General features: G+C 55.7%; 1 protein-coding gene across 2 annotated transcripts in view; it reads left to right on the plus strand.

Moving 5' to 3' along the window:
• BCR (BCR activator of RhoGEF and GTPase) overlaps nt 1-16,870 on the plus strand; it is a 118,573-nt gene that overhangs the window by 53,242 nt on the left and 48,461 nt on the right. For both annotated transcript variants that reach the window (XM_033097510.1, XM_033097509.1), the window contains 3 exons: nt 8,151-8,332; nt 14,253-14,357; nt 14,708-14,893. In XM_033097510.1, the coding sequence (XP_032953401.1) occupies nt 8,151-8,332; nt 14,253-14,357; nt 14,708-14,893 (473 nt within the window). The remainder of the gene's footprint in view (nt 1-8,150; nt 8,333-14,252; nt 14,358-14,707; nt 14,894-16,870) is intronic.

The following is a 16,870-nucleotide window of genomic DNA, read 5'->3' on the forward strand; positions in this document are numbered from 1 at the left end:
TCCCATGGCCAAGGGCTGCAGCTCTTCCCAGCTGGGGTTCCAGCCTCTGCCTGCCCTGCCCTGGCACCAGCTGCTTCCAGCCCCAGGTCCAGAGCATAATTGATCTTTCCATGCCTGAGGATCGAGGAGCTTTAGGTACCCGTGGGTGCTTGGAGACAGAAGGTCCTTGAACAGCATTCTGGGTGCTGATTGGGGCTCCTTGTTTGCCCACAGTGGGGGCACTCAGTCTTTAGTGCTGAAAGTCACAGGCAAAGTTGACCTGCTGGTAATTCAGTCTCCGACCAGCTGCAGCCCAAAGCCTGCTTGGGAGGAGTCGTGAGAGCTATTGTACCTGTTGGCCTCTCCCTTCCAGGAGAGCAGGCCCTTCCCGACTGGTATTTTGCGGCCTGGCAGGAGGACTTGACAAGTCTCGAGGCCTTCTTTGTGCACCTGCTGGTCTAGGCTGTGACCTCCTTCTGTCTGGGCAGCTGGCCTTTCCATGCTGGCCTGGTGATGTCATTGTCGGGGTGACAGCATGAGGGCTGAGAGGTCCCAGGATCCCAGGGTGCTCTTCTGTGTCCTTCCTAGCACAGAACCACAGACTCTGATGGCAGGCCTCTTGCCAGGATGCGTTGGCTAATCCTTATTTATAAAGAATTTTGACTCAGTAGTGTAGATGCAAGAAGGAACAGCTGCCAGCCTGACCATGGAGGAGAAAGCAAAAAAAAAAAAAAACCACCGTGAAGACCAACCAGATAACTCAGAAAAGACAGGAGCCTCTCACTACCCACGGGTGGCCCGGGGTCAGGGTGCCAGGTAGTTCTGACGTCTGTCCGGAATGACGCTCTTGGTCTTCAGGAAACAGCTGGATTGTGTGTCGGGTTCCCTGTTCGAGAGATGAAAACAGATCTGGCTTTGTTGTTGTTGGGTGTTTTTTTTTTTTTTGGGTTTTTTTTTTTTTTAGGTGAAAATACATAACATAAAACTAAACATTTTAAAGTGAACAATTCAGGTGCATTTAGTACATTCACAGTGTTGTGCAACCACTACCTCTGTTTAGTTTCAAAATACTTTCATCCCTCTAAAAGGAAACTGCATGTGCATTCAGTATCTACTTTCTGTCTCTGTGGATGTGCCTATTGTGAACATTTCATATAAATCAAATCAGGTCTTTTGTGATTGTCTTCTTCGCATAATGTTTTCAAGGTTCATCTGTGTGTAGCGTGTCTCAGTACTTTTTCTTTTGGAAGCTGAATCTTACTCCATTGTATAGCTATGCCACAGTTTATCTATTCATCAGTTGGTGGACATTTGAGTTGTTTTAGCTTTTGGGTATTGTGAATAATGCTGCGTGACCATTCTGGTACAAATTTTGGTTTGCACACCTTGTTTTCACTTCTTTTACTTATGTACCTAGGAAGGGAATTGCTGGTTCATAGGGTCACCAACTCAGCGTTTTAGAAATGTCTTTTCTTTGGAATGTGACTGAATAGACAGGTGACACAGGTGAACCTGGATGCAGTCGGCTCCACCTGTTCCTCTCTCGGAGACTCGGTCTCCTTGTCTGGAAAATGGGCATCTAGAAGTTCCTGCCCACGAAGAGGATGGACAGGATTCAAGGAGATGACATGTGTGGGTGTTCAGCACTGTGCTTAGTGCAGAGGACACGCCCAGGAAAGGACAGTGGGTATTTTAGTGGATATTTTGACAAATATATGTCAGTGATTTGAGGCTTTGCCACTGCTCAGGAATCTTACTTCCTTGAAGCGCCGCAGATATTCCCGCACCGTACGAGCGCAGTGTTCTGCTGCATAATGCAGAGCCAGCCCTCGGACACTGACCGCAGGACCCATGGATAGAATCTGCTCTCAGCTCCCAGGGCAGTGGGAGGAAGGCTTGTGCTGTGAATAGGTGTGGGACCCAGAACTTGCACTCATCCCTGGGACCTGTGGGCCTATTGGTGAGACCTGGACCTCTTCACTTCAGCTGCAGTTTTCAGAGCCTCTCCTGGCAGGGCGATGCCTGCTTGGCAGCCCCCCCCCACACCCGATCCCCCAAGGATGTGAGCTGCAATCTATAAAAGGAGCCAGTCCACGCCACTCCACGGCCACTGTGCTGCTTGCCCACGAGCCAGGGGAGAGTATGGGGCTGAGAGAGGAGGGCTCCTGCAGGCGTGATGGGCTGGGGCTCCAGGCCCGCCTCTGCAGGTGCCTTTCTTCAGGAGCTGGCCCAGCCGCCAGGAGGAAGGTGGTGTTGCATCCGCTTTACTTTTGTAAATAAATAGAGCTCAGCCATTTGCTGAGAGTGTAAACAGGGATGGGAGACCGCCCTGCCCGTGGTCTTTCTGCCTCTCCCACCCGAGTTCCTGGTGTTCTTCCTCTCTTTCTCTGGTCCCTGGGACAGTGTTTATTAGAGAATCATGCCCGTGGCCCTTTCCAGCTGTTTCTCTCTGTTCTGGGCAGGGAGGGAGGGCTGAGAACATAACCTTTGTTGTCCCAAGGGCTTGCTGCAGGGTGCATGGGCCACGGGTGGGCCAGGAGCTGGGATCCTGGATCCCACACCTCTGCGGCAACAAGCCATCTGAAAGCAGGATCTGGGGACCCTTCAGGCACGTTGGGTCCATGAGGGCCTCCGTTTGGCTGCTCCTAAATGATGTGTGGCCAGCGGTCTGAGTTTGGTTCTGCACATTTCCTGGGAGCCCCTGCAGCACAGGCGAAATGAGAATGGGGAGGGGAGTGTCGAAGTTACTGGAGCTGTTTGAACAAAGGCTTGGAGAATAGACAGACAGACGGACGGACAGGCTGTTGGGGGCTGAAGGGACTGAGACCATTCTGAAGGCAGCTGGTGCTTTCAAGACAGAGGTGGTCTGGCTCTCTGCGAGCAGGGAGGACAGTGTTGAGGGTATAGGCACGTGCCATTCACTTGTCATCGAGGGGCCCTGTGTGGGCACCGGGTGTGATCTGTGATGGGCCAGCTTCTCCTCTGACCTCGGAAAATCAGCTGGCAGGAATCTGGGAAAACGTGGGTGGGCAAGGAAGAGGCCCAGGAAAGGGGATGTGTTAGCTCTGTAATTGCTGAGATGGCTCAGAACCCATCGTGTGGTTGTTGGAAGCTGTGCCAGTTTGTGTGGCCCCGGAGTGTGATGCCAGGTGCTCCTCCTGAGGTGACACTGACAGAGCACATGCAAAGCTTTTCTTTACTTATTAGATAAATACATCTAATCTTCTTAGATAAATACTTCCTTATTAGATAAATACATGGGGAGAAGAATATCCCATCACCCTGCTGCTCTCAACTCGGGGAGCATACTGCTTGGAAGTTTCGATACTGTGCTTGTTCTGTGCTTATTTCAGATGTGGTTGCAAAGGGCTGCTGGTGATCGAGGGCGGTCCCCCTCATGCCCTACCCCAGCGCAGCCACCCCACCATTGCCACTGGCTGGGAGGGAGCTTAGGAATGTGGGTGTGTACGTCTATGTGGTTAAGTATACATAACAGAAAATGAACTATTTAAATTATTTTTAAGGGTACAGTTCAGTGGTATTACATACATTCGTAATGTGCAACCACCGCCACCGTCCATCTCCAGAACTTTTTCTTCTTCCCAAACTGAAACTCTGTCCCCATTAGACAACAGCTCCCCTTTCCCCCTTCCCTACCCCCTGGCACCCACTTTCTGTCTCTATAAAGTTGGCTGCTTTGGGTACCTCATCTAAGTGGAATCATATACTAAGTGTGTCTTTGTGACTGGCCTGTTCCGGTCACTGAGCATAATACCCTGCAGGTTCATCCATGTTTGTGTGTCAGAATGTCCTGCCCTGCTTAAGGCTGAGTCATATCCCATTGTATGTCCATACCGCGTTCTGTTTCTCCATCCGTCCGTCAGTGGACACGTGGGTTGCTTCCACCTTTTGGCGGTTGTGAATAATGCCGCTGTTTGCATGAGTGTGCAGATATCTGTTCGAGTCCCGCTTTCAGTTCTTTGGAGTCGGTACCCGGAAGTGGAATTGCTAGGTCATGTGGTAATTCTATGTTTACATATTTGAAAGATTTTTTTAAAAGCAGTGTTGTCCTTGAGGTGTAAGAAGGGGGCATGACCTGGGCACTGTCTGGGAGGACCTCCTCCTCCTGGGACTTATTCCTCCCTTTTTCTTTTTTCCTTTGGCCATTTTTTTCTTGCAGCAGAGAATAGATTTGTAGAGTGGTGGGATTGGGGCTGCTAAGCCAACTTGCCTGGAGAGGGGGAGGTTTGCGATTATTTCACGGTGCTTGTCCTTTCTCCACACTAAGCCAGCCTCTCTCTGCAGAGCTCGGGGCCAGAATCGGCCTTGCTCTCCCCCTTCCCCAGCTGCTTAGCTGTTGTTGATCCTCCCTCATCTCCCTGAGCTTCCTGTAGCTATGGGATCCGTGCCCACATCCACCTCTCTCCAGGGTTTGGTTTCAGCTTTGGGTGGATTTTTGCAGGAAGTGCGCAACTGCTATGGCCACCAGGTCCCAATGCTACCGAGCTGTGGAGGCCCAGGGAGCTTTTCCAGCTGGATGTTGCTGGTAGAGGTGGGAAGAACGAGCCTCTCTCTTACTTTCCTCTGATTCTGGGGAGATGGCAGCTTTCAAACTCTTATGCCCAAGAGGAGGGGGACCTTGTTTGGTGGGGGGACCTCAGGTGTGAAAAACCAGTGTGAGAGGAAGGCAGGTCCTTGCGTGCTGGTTAGAATGGGGGATAAGGAAATGGAGGGCTTTCTTCCCTCACCCCCGTCACACTTGCATTGGAACAGTCTGGGGGAATCAGTGACAGTGAGCTGAGACCCTCCACCTGCGGGGTGTCCGGCCGTCCAGATCCCAGGCTTAAAAGCATCAGTCACTCAGACGTTGGTGAGGGAGACGTGTACCCAGAGGGAAGACGCCTCGGTTTTTAGTTAGCCAGAGCCTCATGGGTACCCAGTGAAGTTTGCCTGCAAAGCCTGGTCCCTTGCTCTCACCTGCTGGAAGTGAAGTGTCCACAGCCATCGGTGGCCCTTTTGATACTGGCCAGGCACTTGGTTCTTACACCGGATTTTCGCCAGGGTGTCACTAAGCCAGCAGCACGTTGTTTCACAAGCGTGAAATCTTGCAGCTCCTCTGGAGTGAGCCCTGGGTCCCCGAGTGTGACCCTGAAGTTCTTACTCGGCGTTGGTATGTCCTTGGATGTGACCTCAGTGTAGTCACTGGCCTGGAAATTAGGTTGCAGCGCCCAGACAAAGACGATAAAGAATGTGTTGGCTTAAAAAATATATTGTTGTTTATAAAAAACAAATCAGTTTAAAGGTTCATGAAGAGAACGTGTGGATGCTAATAATCCTGAGCTAATAATGTAAAGGCAGGTCCAGAGCAAGCGTGGGGGGCAGGGTCAGGGGGAGGTAGAGTCGGGGTCAATAGGGCAGAGCTGACCGCACTGAAGAGTGACAGGAGCGTTTTAGACCTGAGTGCGCCTCCGTCAATTGTTTAGTTCACACTTCAGATTTTTTTTTTTTAAGATTTTATTGGGCAAGGGGAACAGGACTTTAGGGGAACAGGACTTTATTGGGAAACAGTGTGTACTTCCAGGACTTTTTCCAAGTCAAGTTGTTGTCCTTTCGATCGTAGTTGTGGAGGGCGCAGCTCAGCTCCAGGTCCAGTTGCCGTTGCTAGTTGCAGGGGGCGCAGCCCACCATCCCTTGCTGGAGTTGAACCAGCAAACCTGTGGTTGAGAGGACGTGCTCCAACCAACTGAGCCATCCGGGAGCTCAACGGCAGCTCAGCTCAACGTGCCATGTTCAATCGTAGTTGTAGGGGGCACTGCCCACCATCCCTTGCGGGACTCCAGGAATTGAACTGGCAACCTTGTGGTTGAGAGCCCACTGGCCCATGTGGAAATTGAACCGGCAGCCTTCAGAGTTAGGAGCACAGAGCTCCAACCGCCTGAGCCACCGAGCCGGCCCCACACTTGAGATTTTAAAGTCAGGAAAACTGAGAAACAGACGACCCTATGGCCCAGGGAGACCATTTGGGCTCGTCGTGAGGACAGCCCTACCTGATAGCTGAGGCTTTCCTCCCAGGCTGCCTTTCGTGGGCAGGTTTCTAGTAGGGGCTGCTGTGACATAGGCTTTGTATCCTGGATGTTGAGTGGATAAGACCTCTGTGCTCATTTTATTTATTAAAAAAAAAAATCTCTGATTCCCCCAAAGGAAGTAGAAGCTGAAGTCAGATCATTTTGGGGGGTAGGGTGTGGAGTTAGGGTTCTGCATTAACAGGGTTTTGTGTTTTTTTGTTTTGGGGTTTTTTAATACAACTGAACTCTCCCCGGTTGTCCTCAGGGATGCTGAGGGAGACCTAGCTGAATGCCTTTGCAGAATCTTGAGGTCCTGCGGTGGCCTGAGTGTTAATAGCAACGTGGTGGTCTTGGTTCCTGGAATCCCCTCAATGGTCTATGCATTAAGGAGCCCAGGGCACCTCTGCACAGCTTCTTGGGGGATTCGGCAGGAGGCCACCCAGCTCTCGGGCTTCCCCCACCGCGTCTGCTACGCTCAACCCAGAGCTAGCCCTTACTGGGACCCTCCTGTGGCCACACGTACACACAGGTAGAACCCAGCGTGGCGTTTGCAGTTGGCGCCTGTGTGCAGACACGGGACGCGGGGGGGTCAGTGCCAGACGTTGTGTTGGGGTAGTGCAGCGGGTCTCAGCCCCGGCTGCCAGCTGGAGTCCCCAGGGAAGCCTTTATAACCAACAGGGCCCGGGCCCCCCTGAGCGTCTGAGTCAGTTGGACTGTGTTGGGGTCGGCTTCGCTATGTTTTTGAAGGTCCTCGGGGATGCTGCTGTGCTGCTAGGGCGAAGGACACCTGTTAGAGGGTGTGCGACGTGCCGGGACCTGGAGGGAGAAAACCGGGACAGGCAGAGGCACTGGAGGAAGCGGGGACTGTGGCCGGCGGGGGCGCCCGCAGCTCGGCACCGGAGCCACTGCCACTCACTGGCATCCAGGCTGGGCCTGCGTCGAGCACCTGCTCAGTCCAGCCACAGCTCCTCCCAGCTGCCCATGTGGAAAGAATCGAAAACTGGCTCCCTCTGGGACAGCTAGGTCAGCGCCAGAAGTCCGTGGGTGGCCCTGTGCCCACCTGGCCTGGGTGGTCTGGGTACCACCACACCTGGAGCCTGAGTCCCAGAGTGGGTGTTTGGTGGTAGAAGTTGTTGTTGTCTGACAAATGAACACTGCAGAGGCCACCTGTGCTCGTAACCTTTGGGGGGGGGGTCTGCTTGCAGGTGAGTCGTGGTGAAAGTGACATAACCTGGTTGACATTTCCCCCATCGGTGTGACCTCTTGGGAACCCCATGGCTGTGAAAGTGCCCTTTGGAAGAAGTCAAGAAGTGGCCTTCACCTGAGGCTCAGCACAGGCTAGGCCTTGTGGGTTATGTCCTGGTGAGGAGTCTGGGAACAGAACTATAGAAAGGCCAACGGGTGTGGCTCTGTGAGTGCCATTGGGAAGGAGGTGACTGTCTTCGGGGTGTCTTCGGAAGGAGGTGTTACTTTCCATAACCAGATAGTCCCCAGCGGCAAGGAGCCTGTCGTAGGACAAGCCACCCTCTGTTCGCATAGGCGTACTTTGCGTGAGGTAAAGATGGTCTGGGATTTTATTAGACCCCCCGGGGGAAGGTCCGTGAGTCAGCAAGGGACAGGATGAGGGCTGGAAGAAGGCTGCAGCACCCATTCCCTGGGCTTGGACTGGCAGACGTGGGTGCGGGGTGCTGCTCATGGTGGCCATGGCTCGCACCTGGGCAGGTGTGCAGGCCTGTGCTGCTCGCCCCACATACGTGTACAAGGACCGTCCCTGACAGCAAGATGCTAGTATGTGGGGTCCCCCTTTCTATAGTGTCTCAAGCCCCTCTTCCAGGACAAGGGCAGGCAAGGCCCAGGTAGCATTTGAAAGCCCCGTCTCGTTTTGTCTGGGGAGTGAGCCGCTGTGCATCTTCTCCTCGCCCTGGGGTCTTGGGCCAGTCGGTTATGAAGATGAGGTCAGCATCCCTGAGGTCCCTGTTTGATGCCTGCAGGTGACGGTGTCAGCTGGGTACTTGCTGGGACAGGTGGGGCGTGGACACTCCCAAGCCGACGAGCCCTCAGCCCCCCTCCCTGTTTCTAACCCAGGCTGCTTCTCTGCACACACAGATACGACATTCGGAACGCCACCTGGCTATGGCTGTGCCGCGGACCGGGCCGAGGAGCAGCGCCGACACCAGGATGGGCTGCCCTACATCGACGACTCACCCTCCTCCTCACCCCACCTCGGCAGCAAGGCCAGGGGCAGCCGGGACGCGCTGGCCTCGGGCGCCCTGGAATCCACCAAGGCCGTGAGTCCCAGGGCGGTGGCCAGGTGGGGGACGGGGCTCGGGCTCAGCTCCAGGCAGCTGTCCTGTCCCAATGGCTCCCTGAAGCACAGCCATGTGCTCAGACGTGGTGACAGAGCAAGTAGGTGGCAGAGCAGCCAAGCTTGGATGTCGAGTCACTAAACTCCTGCCTTCTCCCTTCATCTGGGGCATGGGGACTGCCTGCTAGATGTGTGGTACAGGGTCATCGTGGAACCGTGTCAGCCGAGCGTGGAGGAGGCAGGCAGCTTGAGCTGAGGACCTTCAGGGTCGCCCCAGCAGTGTGTCCCCGCAGTGGTGGCCCCGCGGTGGTGACCCCTGCGGTGGTGACCCCGCAATGGTGGCCCCGTGGTGGTGGCCCTGCAGGTGGTGGCCCCAGCAGTGGTGGCCCCACGGTGGTGGCCCTGCAGGTGGTGGCCCCGCGGCAGTGGCCCCGCGGTGGTGACCCCGCGGTGGTGACCAGCAGGGGTGACATCCAGGTTCTTGTCCCTGCACTCCGTGGAATGTACTTGCTCCCTTTTACCAAAGGGGGTGCTGACAATGACTCCATCCGTTTAACCGGGGCCTTTCCCTCAAGATCTCGTTGTCATTAACAGTCCTGCTGTCACCTCACCTTACTGTTGTGGAACTGAGCCCTGAGGTCGTGTGGCGAGTGCATAGTGGCACATTCAGCAGATGCCCTGCTGCACACTCGGAGAGGCCGCTGGGCTGGCCCCGCCTGTGGGCACGTAGAGGGGTTGTCCCAGAGCTGGCATGCTGGCCCAGCTTGGCACAGAGTCTCACTGCTCTCAGTGGTCCTGTGGCTTAGGAGAGCACTTGCTTGGTGCGTTGGGGCCCAGACACGCACCCCCTTGCCCTGGGGCAAGGGCACCCCTTTGAGCTCTCATGTTCCTTCCTTCTTGGGCTGAGAAGATTGCTGCCCGCGCGGTGGGTTGCAGCTCTGTCTTTCTGGTCCCGTTGCCCCTAATGGCAGATACCTTCCCCCATCTGCTTAGCTTGTTTCTGGGTGATTTCCACCCAGGTTTAAAAACTAGAGGAATCCGGTTTTCCTGTTGCTGCAACGAAGAGCTTTCTAGTGTGTCTTTTCGCTTCAGTGGCTTCTGTGGGCGGGTGCCTCTAAGAAGCTACAAGACTGCTTCTTCTTACTTACGCTTTTGTGATTTCCAAAGACCCCAGTGCTGCGCAGGCTTCTTACTCTGAAACATGAGGATGGGACGGGGAAGCTATTGTGTAACCCACAGCTGCCCTGTGGGGCTTCTTATCCAACGTCCAGTTTCACCGTTTTACAGATTAGGAAACCGAGGTTCAGAGAGATAAAGTAACTTGCTCGAGGCCACACAGCTACTATATTTGAAGCTTTCCCCATTCCTCAGTTGACACTTTTCCTCAACTTTCTTGCTTTTCTTGGTGCAGTCTCTTCCTGCTTTAGGAGCATGTTTGGTACAAAGATCCTTAGGGCCCTGAAAAGTAGGTGGAGTCCTGAACTTGGCACACGTCCTCCTTGTCCATCGTCCTTGAGGGCTGTCTTTACCCAGCAGGATCTTGCTCCACCTTAAAGCTCCTTGAGGAGGCTGATGTGCCCTCCTGATACCCTGGGCCCTATGTGGCTTGGCCACCCACCCCCAGACTCTACCCGCAGACCCCCGTCTACACTGACCTGGAGTCATTGGGAAGAGCAAGCCCTGTGCAGGCTGTTTCCATGATCACTGACCCTCTCCTGTAGGAGGACACAGCCGACACCTCTGGCTCAAAGGAAGCAAGGCAGTGTGTGGACACTCCGGGGAGGCTGGGGCCAGAGCTGCCAGCCAGCGAGTGACCTTTCCTCTGTAGTGTCAGGGAAAGGAGTAGGAATCCGGGCATCACCTCCGGCTGCAGGTCAGCATGGTCGTTCCTTCATGGGACCTCGAGTGTCCTGGCAGCATCTCAGCCATTCAGTTATGGGGGACGTCGCGGCATCGAGAAGGGAGCTGACATTGTAGAGCAACAGCCCCTGCTCACCAGTGGCCATGCTTTGTGACACGCTGTGTGACGGCTCCTCACGGTGACCTGCTGGGCCCTGTCCCTGGGGTACCAGCAAGGAGCAGGCCCAGAGACACTGGGCTCAGCCAGAAGGGGCAGATATGACCCCCGCCCATACCTTCTCACGTTCAGGTGCCTTCAGCAAGTGGCAGGGCTGGGCAGGCCTCCAGCCAGGGGCCTGTCGTGGGTGTGGAGGGGCCCAGAAAGCGCGTGGGCTTGGGTGCAGCTGCTGCTCTACAGAAGTGGCTGTGCCCGTGTGCTGCCTCAGTAGGTGGCTGGCGGGCCCCACAGATGTTTCAGGGGTTTTTGTTGGTTTGTTTTTCTGTTTTGTTTTCAGTGGGAAGCCAGAGTAAATGCATGTATTCAATTGATCCCCTTTGCTCAGAAGTCAGTTTCGCATGTTTACAAGGGAACGGCTGGCACAGGAATGTTTGAAGACAAACAGGCCTGCTTTATAATTCTGCTGCTGGCCATCTCCACACTGACTGTGTCTACCGTACTTCCCTGAAAATAAGACCTAGCTGGACCTGGGTCTTATAGTAAAATAAGACTGGGGTCCGGCTAGGTCTTAGTTTCAGGGAATATAAGACCGGGTCTTAATTAATTTTTGCTCCTAAAGACACATTAGAGCTGAAGGTCCAGCTAGGTCTTCTTTTCGGGGAAACACGGTATAACGCCGACTTGTGCTTTTATCTCAGCAAACACAAGTTCATTCACTTTTATGATTCACTTGTCCTGGGTGCTTTGACTATTCGGGGGCCCCAGCGAGGCTCTGCACCAGTTGCAGGCGCATAAATGTCACCCGTGTCCCCATGGCTCAGCTTGGCCACGTTACTTGGTTCTGGGGCCCTGACTTAAATAGGGATAGTGGTGGCCTTCACCTGTGTTCTCTGCAAAGCCGAAAACCGGGTATTTGGTATCAGCACAGCCTGTTCCCTTCTCTCCCAAGAGTCTGCTGAGTTGGTTTTTCTGGGGCTAGGCACAGGAGTCGTGCCTCCTGCCCTGCGTGCTCGTGCCTCTCTATTTGGAGGACTGGGGCTGCAGGAGCCCCTCGGCCGTGGCCCTGTGTAGGGGCCAGCCCCTGCCCTCTGCTGGATGGGCTCCAGGACGACGTCTAGCCCTGCTAGTGAAAGAGCGACCCCTGCCCAGAGAGGAAGAGAGGGTCCTCTGTCCAGCAGATGTGCTGGCTGCGAACTCCCAGCCAGGAGCAGCCCATCCTTCATGGCCAGGCTTTTATGCCCTGATCACCCCAGCTCCCCCAGGTTGGGGTTGGGGGTGAGGGGTACTCCTTGAGATTTTGCTGCTGCTCGCATTCCTGCAGCTCTGTTCCAGCTCCAGCTCTCTGCTCTGCTTGTTGGGCAGCTGGCTGACAGGTGGCTGTTCTGGTCACCTGGGTCCCTCGGTCAGCTTTTCCTTCCTGTCATCATGCCTAATTCATTTTTATCTGCTCTTCTAGCATCAAGATTTGTGTTGCTTGCTCCTCCCTTGCCTCCACCCCTGCCCCTGCCCCAGCCCCCTCCCGGGCAGCGGTAGGAGGCCTTCTTTCCGGCTTGCTGCCTTCCTTTTCCAGTTGCCCTTTACGTCCAGCTTCCTCCCACAGAGTGTTCCCGCCCTCACGGCGCTGACTGGATTCATGCGCCTTGTCCAGAACTGACACGTGTGCAGGTGGGGATAAAGCGCTCTGGTCCTGGCCCTGCGCCTTATGCACTCGTCTTCTGCACCCTCCCTCCTGCCCTTTCTTCTGCCAGACGGAGTTGGCTGCTGTCCCAGCTGTGCCTGTTTGATGCCACCAGCGCCCCTCAGGATTTCAGAGACGATTCTGTCTACGGAGCAGTGCCTGTGCCCCCTGTCTCCTCTCCAGCCCAGTACTGTCCCCGAGCCAGATGTTCCCTGGAGCTGGCCACGCCCTTCGGAACAGGGAGAGCTGGCCTCGGCGCCATCCTGCCTGCCTGCACTCTTTTTCCTTTCAGCTTTCCAAACTGTGGGTGGGAACGAGGCGCAGCACGGCCACCCACCCACGTGAGCACCAGCATCTCGTGTCGGGGGGGCCGTCGTGTGCCCCTCCCGTGCTCTCACTGTAGCAGCATTGTTGGTCAGGACATGCAGGGCTGGCTGGGTGGCCGCTGCCCCGCTTCACCGTAACCTCTCCCCCTGCTTGGGCAGAGCCGCACCTGGACACCCTGGGTGCACGTGCAGGGTCAGTGGAGAGCTGCTTCCCCCGGGTGCTGCCCCTTTCATGGTGTGGCCTCGGCGCGCTGAGATGAGAAGAGGCATCAGGGTCCCCCACCCTACCCATCCGTCACCGTGTGTAGAGGACCTGCTGAATCTTGGCAGCACTTTGGGCCCGGGAGCAGGCTGCACTGACAGCCCTAGATCCCGGACCTGGTTGTCACGGATGAGGGTTCCAGGAGGGACCCTCAGCTTTGTGAGGATGCGGCCCAAACTGGGCCCAGCATGGAGTTCTAGATCCACTCATTGATTTGATAGCTCAGTGAATCTTCATCGAATGCTTACGTGTTACAGACACTGTGCTAGGCACAGGGAGTTTCAAGGTCAGGCTCAGCGTGTCCAGGAGGTTCCTGCCCATGCAGCCACCACCCAGTGTGCCCAGGGAGGCTGCTCTGGGACCTGCTGTGGGGTATGGGACCTGGGTGTCCTTTCTCTGGTGTGGCTTTCCGCCAAAACCTTGATGGCTGGCCCCTACACAAGTGCATGTATGTGCACATGCACACACACACGTGTGTGCGCACACATGCAACATACATGCATATACCTAGCTCATGCACGCTTACAAGATTCCCAGAGCAAAGTCGTGGTCCAGGAAGCCTCTTTGGAAGTTCCCAGTGGGCAGTGAGGATGTGACACATTCAGGTCAACAGGGGCTCACCAGGCAGGCCTGGCGCTACGGCTCTGTCCCCCGACGCCTGGCCCTGGGCACTTCCTGCTGGGCCTGCCATCTGCACCATGAAGTGCCTCCCTTGCACCAGGCAAGGAAAGTAGAAAGGGACATCAGAGTTGGGGGCACAGAGGAGCTACACTGCTGGTCCCGATTCCAGGCTCTGCGGTGACAGCATGAGGCCCGAGCTGGCCTCAGTCAGGTTTTTCCTCGAATCCAGCATTTCTCACCTGGGGCAATTGGGACCTCAGCGGAAGTATGGCAACGTCTACCGACATTTGCGGCTGTCACAACCTGGGGTGGGAAGGGGTTGCTACTGTCACGTGGTGAATAGAGGCCAGAAATGCTGCTCAACACCCTACAAGGCACAGGACGGCCCCCCGTCCCCACAGAGAGTCCTCCAGCCCCAGAGGTCGGGTGCTGAGTTCCAGGAGCCTGTCCCCAGTCAGGAATGTCCCTGAGAGGTGTGGGGAAGCAAGTGCCTGAAGGAGCAGTACTCCAGTCCCACACGCAGGGGCTGCCCTGGTGGGGTTGTCTCATGTTCCCCTGTGGGCTGGGAAACCCGGGGGTGGATTACGTCACCTTCAACAAATGGAGGGCCCCTCCCTACCTGCCTCCCTGGACTGCAGTGGGGCCCGGCCAATCTCTGACACCAAGCTTTGCCTGCCTAGGGTCAGGGAGCAAGCACGGGAGTGGCCAGGCAGGCACACACCAGTTTCCTGTGCCTTTAGCCGCAGCACCTCTGGCGTTTCCTGAGGTGGCCGTAACAGTACCATCGCTGGGGGCTTAAACAACAGAGATTTCTTTCTCATGGTTCTGCAGGCTGGAGGTGGAAGACCAAGGTGCTGTCGCGGTCGGTTTCTCCTGAGGCGTCTCTGCCTGGCTCAGAGATGGCTCTCTTCTCCCTGTGTCTTCCTCCTGTGTGTGTCTGTGTCCTTATCTCTTCAGGTATCTTCTCCCGGGTCTGACTTTTGTCTGTTTCTTCTACAGAGTGAGCTGGACTTGGAAAAGGGCTTGGAGATGAGAAAATGGGTCCTGTCTGGAATCTTGGCCAGTGAGGAGACTTACCTGAGCCACCTAGAGGCGCTGCTGCTGGTGAGGAGGATGCAGGGGGCTGAGCAGGTGGGGTTCACCTGGCCCAGGTCAGCTGTCAGAGCCGGGCGGCATCCACCCTCCTTGGATTCATTGAGACCTGTGGGAGGGTCATAACATCTCACCTGTGCAGAAGTTAGACCTGCCCAAGGGTTAGTGGGTACTAGTGTAAGACAGGTGCCAACCCAAGCTGGCTTCACATTTTCACTTTTAATGGAATTTATAAATAAATTCCCATCATTCACATAACCATAATTTTCTGTGGTCATACCATACACCTGACAAATGGCAAGCCCTTTCATCTGTGCCGCCTCACCTGTCACCTGTGTCACCTCGCCTGTGCCCTCTTCTAGCCCATGAAGCCTTTGAAGGCCGCTGCCACCACCTCTCAGCCGGTGCTGACGAGCCAGCAGATCGAGACCATCTTCTTCAAAGTGCCTGAGCTCTACGAGATCCACAAGGAGTTCTATGACGGGCTCTTCCCCCGCGTGCAGCAGTGGAGTCACCAGCAGCGCGTGGGCGACCTCTTCCAGAAGCTGGTGAGTGACGTGAAGCAGGTGCACGGCAGCCCCCGAGCTGTGGGGGCGGCTGGGTGGGGGCCAGCCCTCTCCTGAGACCTGCAGGCGTGTGCTGCGAAGGGCTCGTGGGACACTGAGGTGACAGTGGCAAGTAAGTGTCTGGGGTGTACCTAACTACTTCCGATGCCAAAGGTCAGGTTGCAAGGAGGGGTCTCTGCCACAGCACCCCCACTGGACGCAGTACGTGACTGCCCCTGGTTTCTGGTTTCGTCACGGGGTCCTTCCCGGCTCTGCTCCTTTTTACGCAAGGACCCTAGTCTCCAGGCTGGTGCAGCTGCCCCCAGAGGGCCGCTTTGGACCAAAGAGATGCTGCTGTCCAGGAGAGCAGGACGCGGACGCAGGGCAGAGTCGGGGGTGGGCAGAGCCTGGAGGGGCACGCACAGGTAGGAACAGCAGGGGTTATTATTCTTCATTTCATTTTGTAGTTACCTGACTGTAAGGCTCTTGGAGAGTTTTTTTTTAAGTGCTGTAGGGAGGGGAGACTTGGTCAATAAAAATCAAAGTAGTGGGAAATGTGCCCTTGGTCCCAGAGGAGGACCCTGGCAGAGAAAAGTGGTAAAAACAGGACATTCAAGTGGCTCAGCTCCCGCTGCCGGCTCCTTTCAGATCCTGGAGGCATATTTTGTGCTGGAGACTTTGGAAGCAATCCCCTGTGCCCGCAGGAATCAGGACCGGGCCTTGTGGACAGGCTAGAGATAGGCAGGAGGGGTTGGTTTATAAACTGGGGAGTGTGGACCGACGGACAGCCTCGTGCTGTGAGGCGATCTGGCTGCTGAATAGCGGGCTGGCTCTGATGAGAGTCACAAGGGGGCCCGCGGGTGCCCCAGTGCACCTGAGATGAGGCAGCCCTAGAAGGCCGGTCACGTCTTTACCACCATGCAGGTGAAGAGACTGAGGAATGGGAGGTTCACTTACCTGGACTGTAACCCTGGTTTGTCTGTCTCCAAGCAGACTGTTTATACCCCTGCCTTGAGGTGCCATAAAACGGAAGGGCAGGTGGCGGTGGGTGACAGAATAAGGATTTCTGAAAGGCCCAATGAGCCAAACTGGCCAGGAATCTGTTTGGCAGAGGCGGCTTTGGGTCTGGGTTCAGGTCCCAGATGCGGGAGTCCCCTCGCAGTACCGGAGAGGCCCACTGTGCAGGCAGGTCGGGGCCTCTCTCGCCTTTGCTGACCCCAGGGCCAGAGAGGAGCCACAGATGCCGCTTTTTAACCATCAGTGGGATCAGTCAAGTCTGCAGTCATATGACAGGATTGGTAGGCCTGTTGACATTGGCCAGGCCACACACAGAACGGGGATTGCGTTCAGGGTATACACTTACCCGCAACGTGGATAAGGTGGAGTTTGTCCAAAAGGAAGAAATGGCTATGGGACCTGGGGATGAAGGAGGAAACTCTCAGACGGGAGCTGCCAGATCGACATTTGTTTTCAACATGTGAAGTTCCAACATGTGAGGTTCATGTGTGAAAAGGAGTTCCTCACCTCTTTTATGGGTCTCAGAGGGGAACCAGTCAGTCTCTTCAGGTGGAGGCTGGGTGGGTGGGGTGCGATCTGGATATGAGAGCCCGGCAGCTGCCCCGCAGAGGCCGCCTTTTGTACCAGGCGCCCCTGTCCTGGGAGAGGCCCTGGAAGGCGCAGGCTGGGCAAGCCCGTGTGGTAGGGATTCCACATCCGAGGACTCCGAATCCTGATTCCAGGGTTACCCGGGCCTCCTGTGCACATGTGCTTTCCCTGGAGTGTTTTCTCCCCCAGGGGAAACCAGTCCTCCAGGGATAGGGGTGGCCCACGGTCACCGGGTCCCCTCTAAATGCACAGAGCATGGTGGTTATTGAAAAGCTGGGGCCCCAGCCCTCCTGAGCCCCCAGACGTCCAGCTGGCCCCACCCTGGCCTCACCTTGGCTCAGGCTTGGGCTCCAGCATTCTTCTCTAAGGCGTGGC

Source organism: Rhinolophus ferrumequinum, chromosome 25 (genome assembly GCF_004115265.2).
Source record: "Rhinolophus ferrumequinum isolate MPI-CBG mRhiFer1 chromosome 25, mRhiFer1_v1.p, whole genome shotgun sequence".
In the NCBI taxonomy this organism is placed as follows: Eukaryota; Metazoa; Chordata; class Mammalia; order Chiroptera; family Rhinolophidae; genus Rhinolophus; species Rhinolophus ferrumequinum.